This window comes from Podarcis liolepis (genome assembly GCF_965112155.1).
Source record: "Podarcis liolepis genome assembly, chromosome: 4".
NCBI classification, from domain to species: Eukaryota; Metazoa; Chordata; class Lepidosauria; order Squamata; family Lacertidae; genus Podarcis; species Podarcis liolepis.
The window spans coordinates 90,129,869-90,146,597 of record NC_139558.1 but is presented as its reverse complement, the minus strand read 5'-3'; the positions used below and the strand labels follow the sequence as shown (position 1 = coordinate 90,146,597).

Below are 16,729 nucleotides of genomic sequence, written 5' to 3'. Positions count from 1 at the left end.
GGTTCGCCAGAAGCGGCTTAGTCATGCTGGCCACATGACCCAGAAGCTGTACACCGGCTCCCTCGGCCAATAAAGCGAGATGAGCACCACAACCCGAGCCAGCCGCGACTGGACCTAATGGTCAGGGGTCCCTTTACCTTATATTGTTCCCCTGTTTGTGGGAAGTCCCTTTACCTTTACCTTTTATTGGCTTCCATGAGGACCCCATCACTCATGTTATGTTATGTATGTGGTGGAAAGGAGGGAGGCATAGCTGGTCCTCTTCCACACAGATAGCAGCACTGGTCCAGTAAGTATCAGAACCGGGCTTGTACATCTCTTTCTTTCTTGTTTATTATGACTACAGATAGGTTACAACCAGATATGGCATTGAATTATGCCACACTTGGCCCCAGATATCATAGCCTGGGCTAGTAATTCTCACCTCAAGAAAGAGACAAGCATTGCAACCCCCTAAGAATTCTTCTTCTGATAGGATTAAAATTCAAGCTCTAGAAGAATCCTTGGCTCATCACCATCCCACTTTCCAAACTGAAACCTCCTAAAACAAAACTTTTGCAGAGCCAGGAGAAGGACTGCCTAGACCACCCTTGACCTTGCAAAAGCTGTCAGTTGAGGGCAAGGGATCTAAGAGGAACTAGACCCATTTCCCAACTTGTGCGGTGGGACGGGACGTGTGGGACGAGGACAGCTAAGGTTGCTTCATGGTGCCAAAGTAGTAAGTGAATAACAACGTTGGACAGTGATCCCGGATAATCTCACTGTTTTGCTGGAATCGTCTTCAGCACAACCCATAAATTAGAAAAATGCACAAGGAGCAGTGGTCATGAGAATATGTAACCACTCACTACTTCGGCACCATGAATGCCTAAAAAAAGTTTTGCCGCTTAGCCTACAGGATAGCATCTATTACTTTGTTTCAACCATAGACTTATTATACTTCTACGGACTTTCAAAGATTGACAGACGTGTGTTCATTTGATTTCAAATATATTAGAGAATTTACAAGTGTACACATTTTGTTTTTGTTGTACTAAATCATGTATATTATGCAATAAGAATTGCAGTGCTATCTAGTATACTGGTCTTTGTGTTGCTTGTATTGTTTGTTGTGTTAAGTTTGCAACACAGGGGTTTGTTGTTCTGTAAAGGTTGTCTCTCAGGCAGTCCATGGGTGGCTTGCCCATCACTAGTCACAAGCCATTTGGTTAGGTCATTTTTAGGACATTTGCCAGCAGCTGCTTCCCGCTGTCATTGCAATATTGCAGTCCATTCTCAATGTAATGCAATGTACTGTAAATGGGCAGAGGCCAACTCTGGTTATTCTGGTTATTAACAGAGTGAGAAGAAGCAATAGGAGTGACTGAGAGAGACACTAGGAAGTTGCAGCAGAAGCAGGAGTAAGACTGGAAGCAAGCAAAAAAACCATGTTCTAAGAGCAATAGGGTTTGCCCTGTTGTATAGAGGCAAAGATGAGTCAGATAGCAGAGACATGCAAACAAAGGTAAAGGGGCGGTGAAGGCTTCTTCAGCTCAGGAAGTGCAGAGATGGTGTTATAAAGTCAACTGCTAAAAATAAATTGTCATGGCAATGGAGTCTTCAACGGTAGCTAGTCCTGCACCGATCAGAAAATGTGAATATATCCCTAAGCAACCTAACACACAGAAGTTGCTGGTGCAGAATCCCTATGCAGGTGCACCCCCCCTAATTTGGGAGTTACGTTCCAGGCCCCCACACACATAAGTGAAATTGCGTGAAGTGGGGAGAACCCTTTAAAGAGCCTCTCTGCCGCTCTCTCTCCAATCAATACAAAAAGTACTGTTTCCCAAAATATCCACAACTAGAATTGAAGCTCTGGGGCCAGCAAGGGGCTAGATGACGTGTGGGAAAGTGACTCTTGCTGCTGCACTACCCCGCACGTCAGCTGTTAGGCTGAGCAACGTAAACAAAGCCCTGCTGCACCTCTGGTCTGTTTGGAGCTTCCTCCATCCTCACTGACACCCTCTTTGGGCTCCAGGGAGGGTCTCCTCGTGAGCCTTGAGGACCCTCCAGCTCTCTCTCACCATTTCCAGGTGTGAACCTGTTTATTTATTTCCCAGCAGTACATATGTAAGTGGAGAGATGCCTGTGCTTTGCAGGTTACTTAAATGTAACCACCATCCTGCTGCGATCAATAACAGCAGAATGTTTGCGCACACTGCTGATGCTGACCACATTGCATTACAGAACAAATCTAAGGGCATGCAGTCCTTCATTGACCTGACATTTCCACTTTCCCATTGCAGATCGTGGATGGCAAACTGTGGTTCCAGTTGGACTGCGGAACCGGCCCGGGCATCTTGGGGATTTCCGGCAGAGCTGTTAATGATGGGAGCTGGCACTCGGTCTTCCTGGAGCTGAACCGGAATTTCACCAGCCTGTCGCTCGACGACAGCTACGTGGAGCGCCGCAAAGCCCCGCTCTACTTCCAGACGCTCAGCACCGACAGCTCAGTTTACTTCGGCGCCCAGGTGCAGGTGGACAACGTCCGGAGCCTGACGGACAAGAGAGCCACGCAGGTCTCGAGCGGCTTCCAGGGCTGCTTGGACTCCGTCGTCCTCAACAACAACGAGCTGCCGCTGCAGAACAAGCGCAGCAGCTTTGCAGAAGTGGTCGGCCTTACAGAGCTGAAGCTGGGCTGCGTGCTGTATCCGGACGCCTGCGAGAGGAGCCCTTGCCAGAATGGAGGGACTTGTCTGAGTGTGCCATCTGGTGGTGAATATCTTGCATTCAGCCTTACATTTCCAGAGGTGGGGGGAGGGAGATGAGTTGAGCTTTAAGTTTCTCATGCCAGCAGTCACCGTTTGGGGGCAGAGGGGGCATTGAGAGAGAAAGAGGTTTTGTTGAACTAAGGAATGGGTTGGAAACAGCCTCTGCTTCCTTCTTGGCACAGAACTACCAGCTTAATAATCTGCCTCATTTCAATTAGCAACATCTTGCTGCGTCCCTTCCAGCTCTGATCAATAGTATTGTTGGGTGGTTTGGCCAATATGGCAGGCTGTGTGGAAGCATTTCTGGAGCCGAGTAGGCTGGGTCACAACTGAGTTTGTAGCAGCAAAGGAGGCCTTCGTAAGACCGAATAAATGGAAGTGCCACATCTAGCTGCTGCAAACATATACAGTGTACTCTCTGGTTACGTACCTCTCTGGATATGTAATCTCCGGGTTGCGAAAGTGGCAAACCCAGAAGTATTTTTTGGGTTTCGCCACATATCCAGAAGCGCTCTGTGTGCCACGCGCATGCATAGAAGTGCTCTATCACATCATGCGCAGAAGCGGTGCCTCTGGTTACAGATTTTTCAGGGTGCTCACGGACCCCCAGAACAAATTAAATCCATATCCAGAGGGTCCACTGTATCCTGGAAGAAGTGGAGGTACAGTGGTACCTTGGGTTACAAACGCTTCAGGTTACAGACTCCGCTAACCCGGAAGTAGTACCTCGGGTTAAGAACTTTACTTCAGGATGAGAGCAGAAATCGTGCGCCAGTGGTGCAGCAGCAGCAGGAGGCCCCATTAGCTAAAGTGGTACCTCAGGTTAAGAACAGTTTCTGGTTAAGAAGGGACCTCCGGAACGAATTAAGTTCTTAACCAGAGGTACCACTGTATATGTACAATTCTTACAAATGACCTTCCTCTGCCTGGCTGCTGTTTGCAGGTCACTTTAAATGTGAACTGGTCCATAGAATCGTGACCTCAGACAGACCCAATAGCTCCCTTGTCCCAATCAAAAACATCCCTGAGATAGGATTGTTGGGAAACTGCCAGGGAGATAGTGTCCATCATGAGCCCCCAAGCCGGAGTTCTGGACGATCCATCGGCCTCCCGTAGATAGGCAGATCCAGCAGTTAGCGACACGAAGCCTCTGGAAATTCCTAGCCACATTCCAGGGCTGGGTGTACACTGTTTATCAGCAGAAACACAGCCAAAAGCTTGCACCGCAGAAGAGCATAATTTACAGACTTTATTAGCGTTTAACAGAACAAAAGAAAATGTGACCGATCTGTGTCAGCATCTTCGGCCAACTGAGAAAACGAAAGGAATCTCAGCAAGAACATAAACATCCTATGACTAGGACATGCGCAGACTCTGTTACTCACAAAGCCTGCTCCCTTTAAGGTGGAACGGAAATATCCTAACATCCTCCCCCTTTCCGTGTAACCTGTTGTACCTGTGGTTCACTCAATTGCAACCTTTGTACATAAACCTTATGTTGTTCTTTGTTAACAACCTTAGACAACAGATCAGCAGGAATTTCATTTCCTGCCATGTAGGACACCTGAATCAGTCCTTTCTGAATACACTCTCTTGCACGATGTAGCTTAATCTGCAAGTACTTGGTTCTCTGCTTGCAACTCTCGGAGTTCAGCAAAGCCAAACACGATCTATTGTCTTGATACACTTGTATAGGACATTTCACAGACACCCTGATGTCCTTAAACAGTTGCATCAACCATTCACAATCCATGAGTGAAAATGACAGAGCATTGAGTTCTGCTTCACAGGAACTTAGGCTCACTGTTGTTTGCTTCTTGCACAACCAGTCAAACAGGCAGTGGTTGTACATGTAGCACACACCAGAAGTGCTTGTACCATCCGTGGTGTCACTTCCAAAACTTGCATCAGCAAAGATTTCAAGACCTCCAGTCTTCTGACTGGTGAACCACAGCCTGTAGTGCATAGTCCCTTTCAAATAGCGGGCTATGCGCTTCAGAGCTTTCCAATCCTGAACCGTAGGATTGTTGGCATGTCTGCTAAGCAGATTACAGCTTACAGCAATGTCAGGTCTTGAACATCTGGCAATGAAATTCAGCTTGCCTAGAATGCATCTGTATAGCGTTGTGTCAGAAAACGCTTCAGCAGTACTGTCTACCTGGTAACCTGTCACCATCGGTGTGTCTGCTGGGTTTGCATCAACCAAATTCAACTTGGTTAACACATCAGCAATTTTCTGTGTTTGGTGTACCAGAAAATTACCTGCTTGGTCCTTCTCCACCTGCAGAGAAAGATAGTTGGATACCTCACCAAGATCCTTCATGTCAAAGTGCTCCTTCAGCTGAGCTAGGGTGCTTTGGTAAAAAGCCTGATTCTTCCAAAACATCAGAAGATCATCAACAAAACATAAACAATACAGTTTGTTTTGCCCCTCCTCCTTGACAAACACACATGGATCAGCTTTGCCCTGGTGAAAACCTAGAGAAAGCAATGTCTCAGTGAGTTTTGTGTTCCAACACCTGGCACTCTGCTTGAGACCATATAAGGATTTCCGCAGTTTACAGACCATACCCTTCTGTATCTCCATCCCATCAGGTGGAAGCATGAACAGCTGTTCATTCAAAATCCCGTACAAAAAAGCTGTATTAATGTCGTGGTGGGAAACATGCAGTTTCTCCTCCGCAGCGACCTTGAGCATCAGCCGAATGCTCTCATATTTGACTGTGGGTGAGTAGGTCTCGTGGTAATCCTGTCCTGGTACCTGTGAAAAACCTCTGGCAACCAACCTGGCTTTGTGTCTGACTACCTTGCCATTCTGGTCTGTCTTGGCCTTGAAGACCCATTTGCTGCCAACCAGTCTCATTCCTGGGACTACCGGTACCAATTCCCAAGTTTGGTTCCTGTTCAAGGAATCAACTTCAGCCTTCATGGCATTAAGCCAAGGCTCAGCATCTTTAGAGGTTAACTCTTGAACCTCTTTGAAGCTTGAAGGTTCCCATACTTTCTCTGAGCTACTAAGAACAGCAGTTGCTGTCTTAGCAAACTCATCAGCATACCTCTTTGGAGGTCTGCCTTTGGTCGCCCTTTCAGATCTGCGTACTAGACGCAAGTCTTCTGGACTCATCTCCTCTTTCTTAGGAGAAAAGTGGCCAATGGTGAACAGTGGTTCTTCCAGTTCATTGTCAGACGCATCAGATGGTCTGACTGAGGCCTGTGCGCTCTTGTAGTCTGCTGTGTCATCACTGTCACTGACATCAGCAGCAGCAGCGCCGCCCACTGAACTGGAATCCGAACTCTGATCATCATCATCATCATCCTCATCATCATCATCATCATCATCCTCAGCAGCTTCCTCAGCTTTAGCTGCTTGCTTGACATCACCTTCATCCTCCTCTGGGTAACTCTGGAAAATTCCCACATTTTCCCCCCACTTAGGATTGTACTCAACACTCCTTGTGAACTTAATGGATTTAGAGTCAGTCATCCATACCCTGTATGCACCTTTTTCGTACCCCATGAACAAACCATGTGCCCCACGCTTCCCAAGCTTGTTGGTTTGTTGTGTGCGTACCCACATGTCAGAACCAAAAATTCTCATGTGTTTGGTGTTGGGTTTCTTGCCAAACATCTTCTCATAGGGGGTACAACCAATGGGTGATGACAATCTGCGATTAACGGTGTAAACCAAATTCCCCAGAGCTTCCCCCCAAAACTTATCAGGGAGATTGGCATCATGCAACAAGGTTTTGATTCCTTGCAGCAATGTTTGATTTGCTCTCTCCGCAAGCCCATTCATCCATGGCGATCTGGGCGTTGACATGTCATGCTGGATTCCCTTCTCAGTCAGGAAAGCTTCAAACTGCTGAGAAGTAAACTCCCCGCCCCGATCAGTAAACAAACAAGAAATACGTTTACTGTGCACATTCTCCAACCAAGCACAGAATTCCTTAAACTTTGGAAACGCTTGCGATTTCTGTTCGAGCAAATACACATGAATGTACCTGGAAAAAGAATCAATCAGAATCATGAAGTACCTTGCTCCTCCTAAAGAGGGCGCAAGTGGCCCAACCAGGTCCGCATGCACTAGCTGGTAGGGCTTGGAAGCCTGCCTGCTAGACTCCTTGCCTTTTGGAGCAACCTTCACCTTGTTCTCTGCACAAGATACACATTTCATGTGAAATTTACAGGGTTTGATGTTCAAACCCTCAACCACTTCTGGCATCTTGGCCAGTGCCTTCCAAGAGAGGTGACAAAATCTTCGATGCGCATCATGAATGCAACCTGCATGAAGAACTTTGTTAGTTTGTGCAACACAACAAGAATCAACATTAGATACAACAGCAGTGTCATCATAAGTTATATGGAACAAACCATCCATAAACTTTGCATGCAAATAGTCCTCTTTGCCTTTACTGATGACACAGACGCTCCTCTTGAAGGAAATCTGAAAACCACGCCCAGTAAGCTGTGGGACGCTCAACAAGTTGCTCGCCGCTCCTGGAACATACAGTACACCGCTGATGGTTGTGTGCAAACTTGCAAGTCTCACAGTCCCTTCTCCAGCAATTTGCAACGTCCTTCCATCAGCCAGGTGGATCTCACCTTCCTGAGGCTTGAAGGAGATAAAGAGATGCCTGTCCTTGGAGATGTGGCGCGTGCAGCCTGAATCCACAACAAAGTCGCCTTTGGCTGTTGGAGCAGTCTTTACAGCAAGCAAACCCTTGTTTTCCAGCGGTTTGGGCTTTTGCAGCTTGCCCCCCTGCTGCTCCTGGCCAGCAGACTTGCCTTTAGCCTTTGGTGAAGCTGTGCCAGCAAGCAAAACCTTGCTTTCCACTGACGTGGGCTTTTGCAGCTCGCCCCCCTGCTTCTGGCCATCTGCAGACGTGCCTTTAGCCTTTGGTGAAGCTGTGCCAGTAAACAACGCTTTGTTTTTCCCTTGCGCGGGCTCTTCACCCTCCCTCTGCTCCTGGCCATCTGCAGGTGTCTGCCTGTGGCTCTGTTTACCTTTGCCTTTCCGGCCTCTGCAAAGGCGATGGCCTTGGTTCTCACGAGAACCAGAGCTCTCAGCTGCCGACTCCTTGGCTCCCCCTGGAGGCTGGAATGCTGCCTGGGATGACGTGACGGTCAGCTCCCCCTGCAGCTTGCAACCGGTGCCCTCAGCATCCCTGGACTCATTCGCATTCTGGGAAACAGCTAGGACCTCCGATGCAGTCAAACTCTGGGCTGGGATTTTTGCTTTGTGAGCTTCTTTTAAAGCAGACCACATTGCACGTGCAGTGGTGTTGCCAGCCAGCGTCTTAATTTCCTCAAGAGATACGGATAGGACTATTATGTCCATCGCTTTCGAATCAGCTGATTTCCATCTCTCTGTCAGAGGAACTGGGGGGGCTCCAGAAACAACATGCCACACCCCAAACTGACGCAGTAAACTCTCACACCATTTTGCCCAGGGTTCATAATTCTGCCCATGCAACTTAAGGGATTCAGCATTTCCAGAAGCTTGGAAAAACTCCATTCCAGCTTTTACTTTAGCCGTGAGCCCTATGCCTTCAAAGACCCCTTATCTTGGCAGCTCATTAATCACGAACTCTTTGGCTCAGCTCCCAGGCCAATTTAGCCTTGCCGGAGATCAAAGGCTCTTTGCCGAGGTATAACAGAAAAAGCGTCCCTTTTGCTTTTCCCCCCTTCATACCTCTCAAACGCAGTCTGTTGCAGCTTTACTCTCCTGTAGGTGCCGTGAATCTGGGCCCGAAACCTTGTTGTTGGGAAACTGCCAGGGAGATAGTGTCCATCATGAGCCCCCAAGCCGGAGTTCTGGACGATCCATCGGCCTCCCGTAGATAGGCAGATCCAGCAGTTAGCGACACGAAGCCTCTGGAAATTCCTAGCCACATTCCAGGGCTGGGTGTACACTGTTTATCAGCAGAAACACAGCCAAAAGCTTGCACCGCAGAAGAGCATAATTTACAGACTTTATTAGCGTTTAACAGAACAAAAGAAAATGTGACCGATCTGTGTCAGCATCTTCGGCCAACTGAGAAAACGAAAGGAATCTCAGCAAGAACATAAACATCCTATGACTAGGACATGCGCAGACTCTGTTACTCACAAAGCCTGCTCCCTTTAAGGTGGAACGGAAATATCCTAACAAGGATTGCCCCACAAATAGAGAGATAGAGAGCTAAGCATCAAACAGCTCTTCACACAAACTTGCTCTTGATCCCTCTGGGGATTTGGTTCATCACTAAAATAATATATACGTACGTTACTGTGATTAACAAAACAGATATTTATATGGCAAAACGTTTCCCTTTCCACCTTCGTCAGCTGCTCTGATTAAAAAAGAAGCACACACACTGATGAAGGCGGAAATGTTTTGCCACAAAAATAAAACCTCTGTTTTGTTAATCACAGAAATATACACACACACACCTACATGCATACGTATGCTTATTATTTCTTTGTCTGAGAATGCCTTCTGAGCTTCTGAATTTTGCTGAGATTCCTGCATTGCAGGGGGTTGGACTAGAAGACCGCCAGGGTCCCTTCCAACTCTGCAATTCCATGATTCTTGCTTTAGGCTGCAGTGCAAGCCCAAGCATTCAGGATTCCACTGTGCTGATGCATCCTTGTGCGAGCCTAAGGTGTGTCTGCAGGGGCACAGCGACAGGTGTAACTGTTTCGCATTCCCAGTTTGTCGTCTGCCACACTATCACAAAGGGAAACTGGCGTAGATAAGATTCACAAGCTGGATGTGCAACTGAACGTCGCTCATCTCACTTCTACATCTGGGACCTGCAACAAAACATGGTTGCCTATCTTCCTCTCTAAGAGGAGAGTGCTCCTCTTCAGGGTTCCAGGCAGCCAACTGTGCTGTTCTGCAGGATATGAGTAAGATGCAGCAAACTAAAGCAGGGAATCACTCCCCAATTCCCCACCATTTTTTCTCCTCCAGCTTGCACTCAACAGTACACGGCTATTGAACATGAGCAGTCCTCATTCAGCTACTGAGGAAGGAGGAGTTTCCCCCTTAGTTTTCTACTGTTGCAAATTTTGGGGTTCCCTTGATGCCTCCCTCTTCCTTCTCAGTGGTCTCATATCGGCATCCAAGTCTGTTGGCACTCACCACTTGGGTTCCCTATTAGGAGGAGTTGCTCTTCAGATATTACAACAGCAATGCATGGGGCATGCAAAATATGCCCCCTAGACATGGGGCACGCAAAATATGCAATTTGTTGCAATGTCCAGATTGGCCCTGAGTCTTGGCCCGTGAGAGGGCATTCGCGTCCTAAACCACCCAGGAACTGAATTTGAATTTCCCATGACCTGCATTTTCTCTCACATGACACGTCCAGGACCCTTCTCAGACTGTTGCTGTACACAGGACACTTCTCCCATACAGGGATGCAGGAAACCATAGAATCACAGAGTTGCAATGCAGGAATACGCAGCTGCCCCTTATTGGGGATCGAACCTGCAACCTTGGTATCATCAGCACCGTGCTCCTACCAACCGAGCTATCATATGCTATGGAGGTTCAGGGGCCATTTCAGCATTTGCCAGGACACTGCTCAGTAGTCCTGCATGACCCTGATTCCCACTCTCAGTAGTTCTTCCCCGTTTGGTTCAGAAAACCCCTCTGTGGTACGAATATTAACACTGACTCCTTTCTCGTTTGCTTTGGTTTAGCGGGGAGTGAGCTTGAGGGCACGTCAGCTGAACTGAAGATGGTGCCCAGAGAGCTGAAAGGTAGTGAATGTAAAAGCTTTAGCACATTAAACAAGTAAAGACAGCAGGCTTGGAATTTAATATGAGGCATCAGGGCGCATGTTGGGGCTAACTTGTATGTTTAATGGCTCTTTATCTGCAAATAGGAGGTTGAGGAAAGAGAGCACGTAGCAGGACCCAGCAAGGAAAGAAGGGTAATAATTCAAAAGATGTAGAAGCTTTCAAGGAAATTGCTAAACAAGATTATTTACGTCCCTGGGGAGTGAGGATAAAACAAATGCCTAACTTTAACTTGGATGGCGTATAATAAATTAGGTCAAGCGTTCGCCGCATGAATAAACTAAGTAAAAGGAGGAAACTAGGCTCCTCTTCCTATTGATTTCGCTGGAGTCTATTTACACGACCAGTCAGCAAATAGCGTGATGTGCAAATTGAAACCTTTCTAACAAATCACTTTAGGATAATTTCCGCCTTCTGTCCTCCCCCCAGGCAGAGTTAGATATTTCAAATTTTACATTGGCTGCTGGGAGGGGAATGGGCTGTGTGAATACATCTCCAAATGATGGGTTCATTTTATTATGAGAGGCATATAAACAGCTCTGCAGTGAAATGGTTTGCCTCTCCATTCTCTGCTCCAAAGCTACTTAGGCCTCCATGCTTTCGTTGTTGCTGCTGCTGCCGCTGGAAAACGAACACCCTGGGGGGATATTTCAGCATGCAGGCTCGCTCTCTTTTTCTCTCGTTAGGAAATCTATTTGCTTGGGGTTTTTTTTTTCACTGTCTCAGCAGTATATGTAAATAAAGGATTGTTATGGTGCCATAATTCTAAAGCAATGGACCCTAACTATGCGCCAGCCAATCTATAAAGCAATCTGCTGTGACATCGATGTGGCCACTCTTTTTTTCCTTTCCTCTCCCGCCCCCAGTTCCAAGGCAAAATAAATTCATTAGCCCAAGAGATCCTCTGCACATTAAAAAGAGCATACGTAATTAAATGGGGCTGGGTGCAAAGTCTCTGCACTTTGTCAGATGCCCTCAAACTGCAGCCGTGTGTGGCAGAGGATTGCGTTTGCCGGAAGAGATGCTGGTGGCAGCCATGGTAGAACAGGACTGAAGGCCTTTCCGCACATTACTCAGTCACTGTGAACCAGGGACATGTGTTGTTAACAAAATCTGCCCTTTTTCCCTTATGGGGTATCCAAGAAGCCCATACAGTGGTACCTCGGGTTAAGAACTTAATTCATTCTGGAGGTCCGTTCTTAACCTGAAACTGTTCTTAACCTGAGGTACCACTTTAGCTAATGGGGTCTCCCACTGCTGCTGCGCCGCCGCCACACAATTTCTGTTCTGATCCTGAAGCAAAGTTCTTAACCTGAGATACTATTTCTGGGCTAGTGGAGTCTGTAACCTGAAGCGTCTGTAATCCAAGGTACCACAGTATAGAGTCCTTACGTGGGTTCCCTATTGGTAGGAGAAAATAACAGAGGCCAACCAGAGAATATTGAGAAGCAAAGCAGCTAGTAAGCCTGATCTTTATTAAAGCTGTTGCAACAGAGTGCTCCCCTCACACAGAGGAGGACCCAGAAAAAAGTGTGCCTGCCCTTATATAGACATTTTAAATTCCCTGCCCTGGAGCTCAAGACCACCCCTCCGTACATCATACATTTATCACAGAAGGGGTGTAACCCAAGACCACCCCCCAAAAACATCATACCTACATCACAGAAAAAGTGGTCTACAACAGAAATTTGAATGTTGTTGTTTTTCCTGTCTGCCATGTTGTCTGATAATGCCTTATCTGATTGCCTTTCCTGGTAGTCTGGCCATTTCTTACTAAATTCCTGTAACAAGGAAGGTTTTTTCACCTCCTCCCTCCTTTGCAGAGAAACATTTGGTCAGCTTGGGAGTCAAAATGGTTTCAGGACTGTCTTCCTGTGCTGCTCCAGACATGTGCTTTATATATTTATATACATGTTTGCTTGGTACATTTATGAACATTTAGTATATATCTAAGACCTTAAAATTCTTATAAACACATGTCATAAGAGGAGCCCTGCCAGATCAGGCCAATGGCCGGCCTAGTCCAGCATCCTATTCTGACTGGCCAGCCAGATGCCTGTGGGAAGTCTCCCAGCAGGACAGGAGCACAGCAGCACTCTGCCCACCTGCAATCCCCAGCAACTGGGGTATCCAGAGGCATATTGTCTCTGACAGTAGAGGCAAAAGATGGCCATTGTGCTAGTAGCCATTGAAAGCCCACCCTGCCCCTGAATTTGGCCAGCCCTCTATAAAGCCATCCAGGTTGGTGACGATCACAGCCTCCTCTCTGGAAGTGAGTCCCATAGTCTGTTCTGTCCCCATTTCCACATTAATCTGCAAATGTTGCTTTTAAAAGTCCCTCGTGTAAAATGTTAGATTTAGAGGGGCAAAAATAAAAACAGGTTTTCCCTCAGAATAATGCATTTTTTTTAGCAGAGGTTGGATGGCCATGTGCCAGGGATGCTTGAGCTGAGATTCCTACATGGCAAGGGGGCTGGACTAGATGACCCCTGGGGGTCCCTTTCCAACACTATGATTCCGTGATTCCAAGCATTTGTTTTTAAACATCATTTTAATGCTTTTTTTTTAGATGAGAATTTTGTTGGAACATTAAAAATAAATAAATCCAACAGCCAATGGATATCTAAGCTCAGGTTCACATATCAGTTTATATCAGAATTCAGAAACGTCAAATTTCTAAAACTCCGCTGCCCCCTAATGCAAGAGTACACATGTCTGTAAACACAAGTTTCTTCTCTTCTCTTGTTGTTCACGCTTCATCTAGTCAAGAGTACATCTCAGGTGCAAACAAATAAATAATGTCATGTATGAACCAGCCCAAAAATAGCACGCAGGAAGCAAAGGTATTCATTTATTCCACTTCAGAAAGGAAGCCTCTGTTTACCTTTCAGAAAAGATTTAAACCAAAGTATTTTATTTGGTTGCTTGATGGAATTAAAGGATACTTAATTCAGAGTTCTCCAGCTAGCTGGTTTGTGGATTTAAGCCCTTAAGTTCATTTGTTTTCAGCAGAAACGATGAAATAACTGAATCAAGACCTGTTTGTTATTCCTGTGTAAGACACTGTTGTAACTTCATCAGCTTCTGTGCAGTTTGAGAGATAAAAGATGAAATATCTCTTGAAACCATATTGAAGGGATAGTCATTTATGCCTTGGCTTCAGTCAAATTAACCTGTTTCTACTGATGGATTGGCAGTGCTTATTTTTGTCATGGGAAAATATTTTGGACATTGTGCGATTACGTCCATTGGTTCCAATGGTTTTACTCTGAGTATGACTTACCGAGATATCACCCATTGGCAGAAAAGTTGCAGGTGGCATTTAACATTCCTTACAATATCCTTGTTGTAAATTGCAAACACACACCACCTGCCAAATACAGAAACAGCTGTGCTAGTAGTTGATGGCACTTGTTTGCAGCCACTGAAGCTTCTCTCACTTTTCATTCACACATGATGATGAAATCAGCTCCTGCATTTCACGTAGCTGTGAAATTCAGCGTGTGCGTCGACTAGAATTTGCATTCAATTTTAAACTGGTTCTCCCTTGCTTTTTACCTTCCACCAGCAGCATTATCAAGCAGCACATTCCAAACTGAAAGGCATTCTTGGAATCGCTTTTGAGAATCCCCCAGTACATCTGCTGGACCCAGCTTGTGACCCTTACTAAGCCAAATATAGCCCATCCCTCCCATACATGGCTCACCAGAACATTGATTAAACTGAGACTTGCAAAAACAGCATACAGCTTAGGGAGAAGATCACAGCTTAAACAGGTGTGTTATAGAACAGGTACAGGTAACCTGCGGCCCTACAAGTGTTGTTGGTCCACAACTCCCATCATTCCTGACCATTTACCACGTTCGCGGAGGCTGATGGGAGCTGGAATACAGCAATACATGGAGGGTTACAAGTTCCCCACTCCTCTTGTGGAGAGAAAGCGTTGCAATAAGACGGGTCAGCTATTATCCAGAAGTATGACTACTCTTTGATAGTGTTAAAGAAACACTGGTTTTTTATATATATTTTTAAAAAACCAGGCCATTAGTCTTCTTTTATATTAAGCTTAAATGTCCTTCAACCTCTTCGTTAAAAAAAGATAGCGATCAACATGGGATCTTTAAAACCATTGTCGCCTAAGGTCATTCAGACATGACGTTTTGCTTAAATAGAGATTATGCTTAAACAATGTAATACGGGAAGTTGTTCCTCAGACCTTGCAACTGAAAGCTGTAGATTTATATGGCTCCAAAATGAGCCGTATTCTTAAGCCAGCCACTAGGGGGAAATAAAGCCCCATTTACGAATGCTAATAGGGAAACTGTACTGTATCATGTTTGAAGAGCAATCTTTGATTTGTGTGTTTGTTTGCTTTTAAACACCTTAGGTTACCAGTGCAGTTGCCTCTCTCAGTTCACCGGGCGAAACTGCGAGTCAGAGATCACTGCCTGCTTTCCAAATCCTTGCCGCAATGGAGGCTCATGCGATCCCATTGGCAACGCTTTCATCTGCAACTGCAAGAGCGGGTTAACGGGACTGACGTAAGTTTGATGCTTGTGCTGCCTGGGGAGGTGTGGGAGGTCATGCGGTACTATGCACCTAGGTTACGGGTCCAGCATCTCCGGTAAACGACCTCATCTTGTAGCAAAGTGGGAAATAAACCTTGAAGAGTTAATGCAAGTAAGCGCAATGAGGACCATTGGCCTAACTCAGCCTTCCCCAACTCGTTGCCCTCCAGGTGATTTGGACTACAGTTCCTATCGTCCTCAATCAGGATAGCCAGTGGTCAGGGAAGATGGGAGTTGTAGTCCAAAGTTCAGGAGGACATCATCTGAAGAAGGCTAGCCTAACTCAGCCCTTTGCTCTGTGTATAAAGTAATGATCTGAGGGCACATGAGAAAACAATCAAGGGGGAGGAGATGGGCTCAGGGTGGTGTGTGGCCTGGGGATAATCCTGACTCGGTTGTCACAGTCTGACTGGGTTGTCCCAATCTGACTGGGTTGTCCAACAAGTGAAACACATTAGCCCAGTAAAACATCAAACATTAAAAACTTCTCTATTCAGGGCTGCCTTCAAATGTCTTTTAAAAGTCATATAGTTTATCTCCTTGACATCTAATGGGAGGGCATTCCACAGGGCGGGCACCACTACCGAGAAGGCCCTCTGCCTGGTTCCCTGTAACCTCACTTCTAGCAGGGAGGGAACTGCTAGATGCTAGATTTCAGTGCCCGGGCTGATCGATGGTGGCAGAGGTGCTCCTAGAGGGCCACCTGTGGCCTCTGATGTCACCCCTACTTTTTTTCCCCTTCAGGTGTGAGGAGGATATTAACGAATGCGAGAGAGAAGAGTGCGAAAATGGCGGCTCTTGCGTCAACGTATTTGGGTCCTTTCTATGCAACTGCACTCCGGGATACGTGGGCCAACACTGTGGGCTGAGACCGGTGGTCGTCCCAAACATCCAAGCCGGCCATTCTTACGTGGGCAAAGAGGAGCTCATCGGCATTGCTGTCGTGCTTTTCGTCATATTCCTGCTGGTCGTCCTTTTCGTAGTGTTCCGCAAGAAAGTGTTCAGGAAGAACTACTCCCGCAACAACATCACCTTGGTGCAAGACCCGGCGACTGCCGCTCTGCTTCACAAGAGCAACGGGATTCAGTTCAAAAACATGAGGAACAGCGGGGATGGCCGCAATATTTATCAGGAGGTGGGGCCACCTCAGGTCCCCGTGAGGCCCATGGCCTACACCCCTTGCTTCCAGAGTGACTCAAGGAACAATTTGGACAAGATCGTTGATGGGCTCGGGGTGGAGCATCAGGAGATGACAACATTCCACCCAGAGTCTCCTCGGATCCTGACAGCCAGGCGAGGAGTCGTCGTGTGCAGTGTGGCCCCCAACCTTCCTGCTGTGTCTCCCTGCCGTTCCGACTGCGACTCCATCAGGAAGACCTGGGAAAACGGCACTGAAAGTGAGTGGTTTAGGTTTCGCGAAATTTTGTATACTGCTTCGATTGTAGGAAGAAACCTCAAAAGTGGCTTGCGAACAAGATAGAAGCAATAAAATTATCACTAGAAATTTTGCAGCCATAACTTACAGAAAACAATAATTGTATCAACCTTCTGAGAAAAATACAAAAATACAAAACGTTAAACAAAGCCACAGAGACTTGCGAACTACCCAGCTTAAAATGAACT

The 16,729-nt window shown here is 46.5% G+C and overlaps 1 protein-coding gene across 11 annotated transcripts in view; it reads left to right on the top strand.

Annotated features, from left to right (window-relative positions):
- Positions 1-16,729, top strand: part of FAT3 (FAT atypical cadherin 3) — a 462,341-nt gene that overhangs the window by 428,489 nt on the left and 17,123 nt on the right. For 6 of the 11 annotated variants that reach the window (XM_083499062.1, XM_083499067.1, XM_083499068.1 and 3 more), the window contains 4 exons: positions 2,286-2,754; positions 10,440-10,499; positions 14,926-15,079; positions 15,851-16,503. In XM_083499062.1, coding sequence (XP_083355188.1) covers positions 2,286-2,754; positions 10,440-10,499; positions 14,926-15,079; positions 15,851-16,503 — 1,336 coding nt within the window. The remainder of the gene's footprint in view (positions 1-2,285; positions 2,755-10,439; positions 10,500-14,925; positions 15,080-15,850; positions 16,504-16,729) is intronic. The other 5 variants (XM_083499063.1, XM_083499071.1, XM_083499069.1 and 2 more) reach the window with 1 other exon arrangement.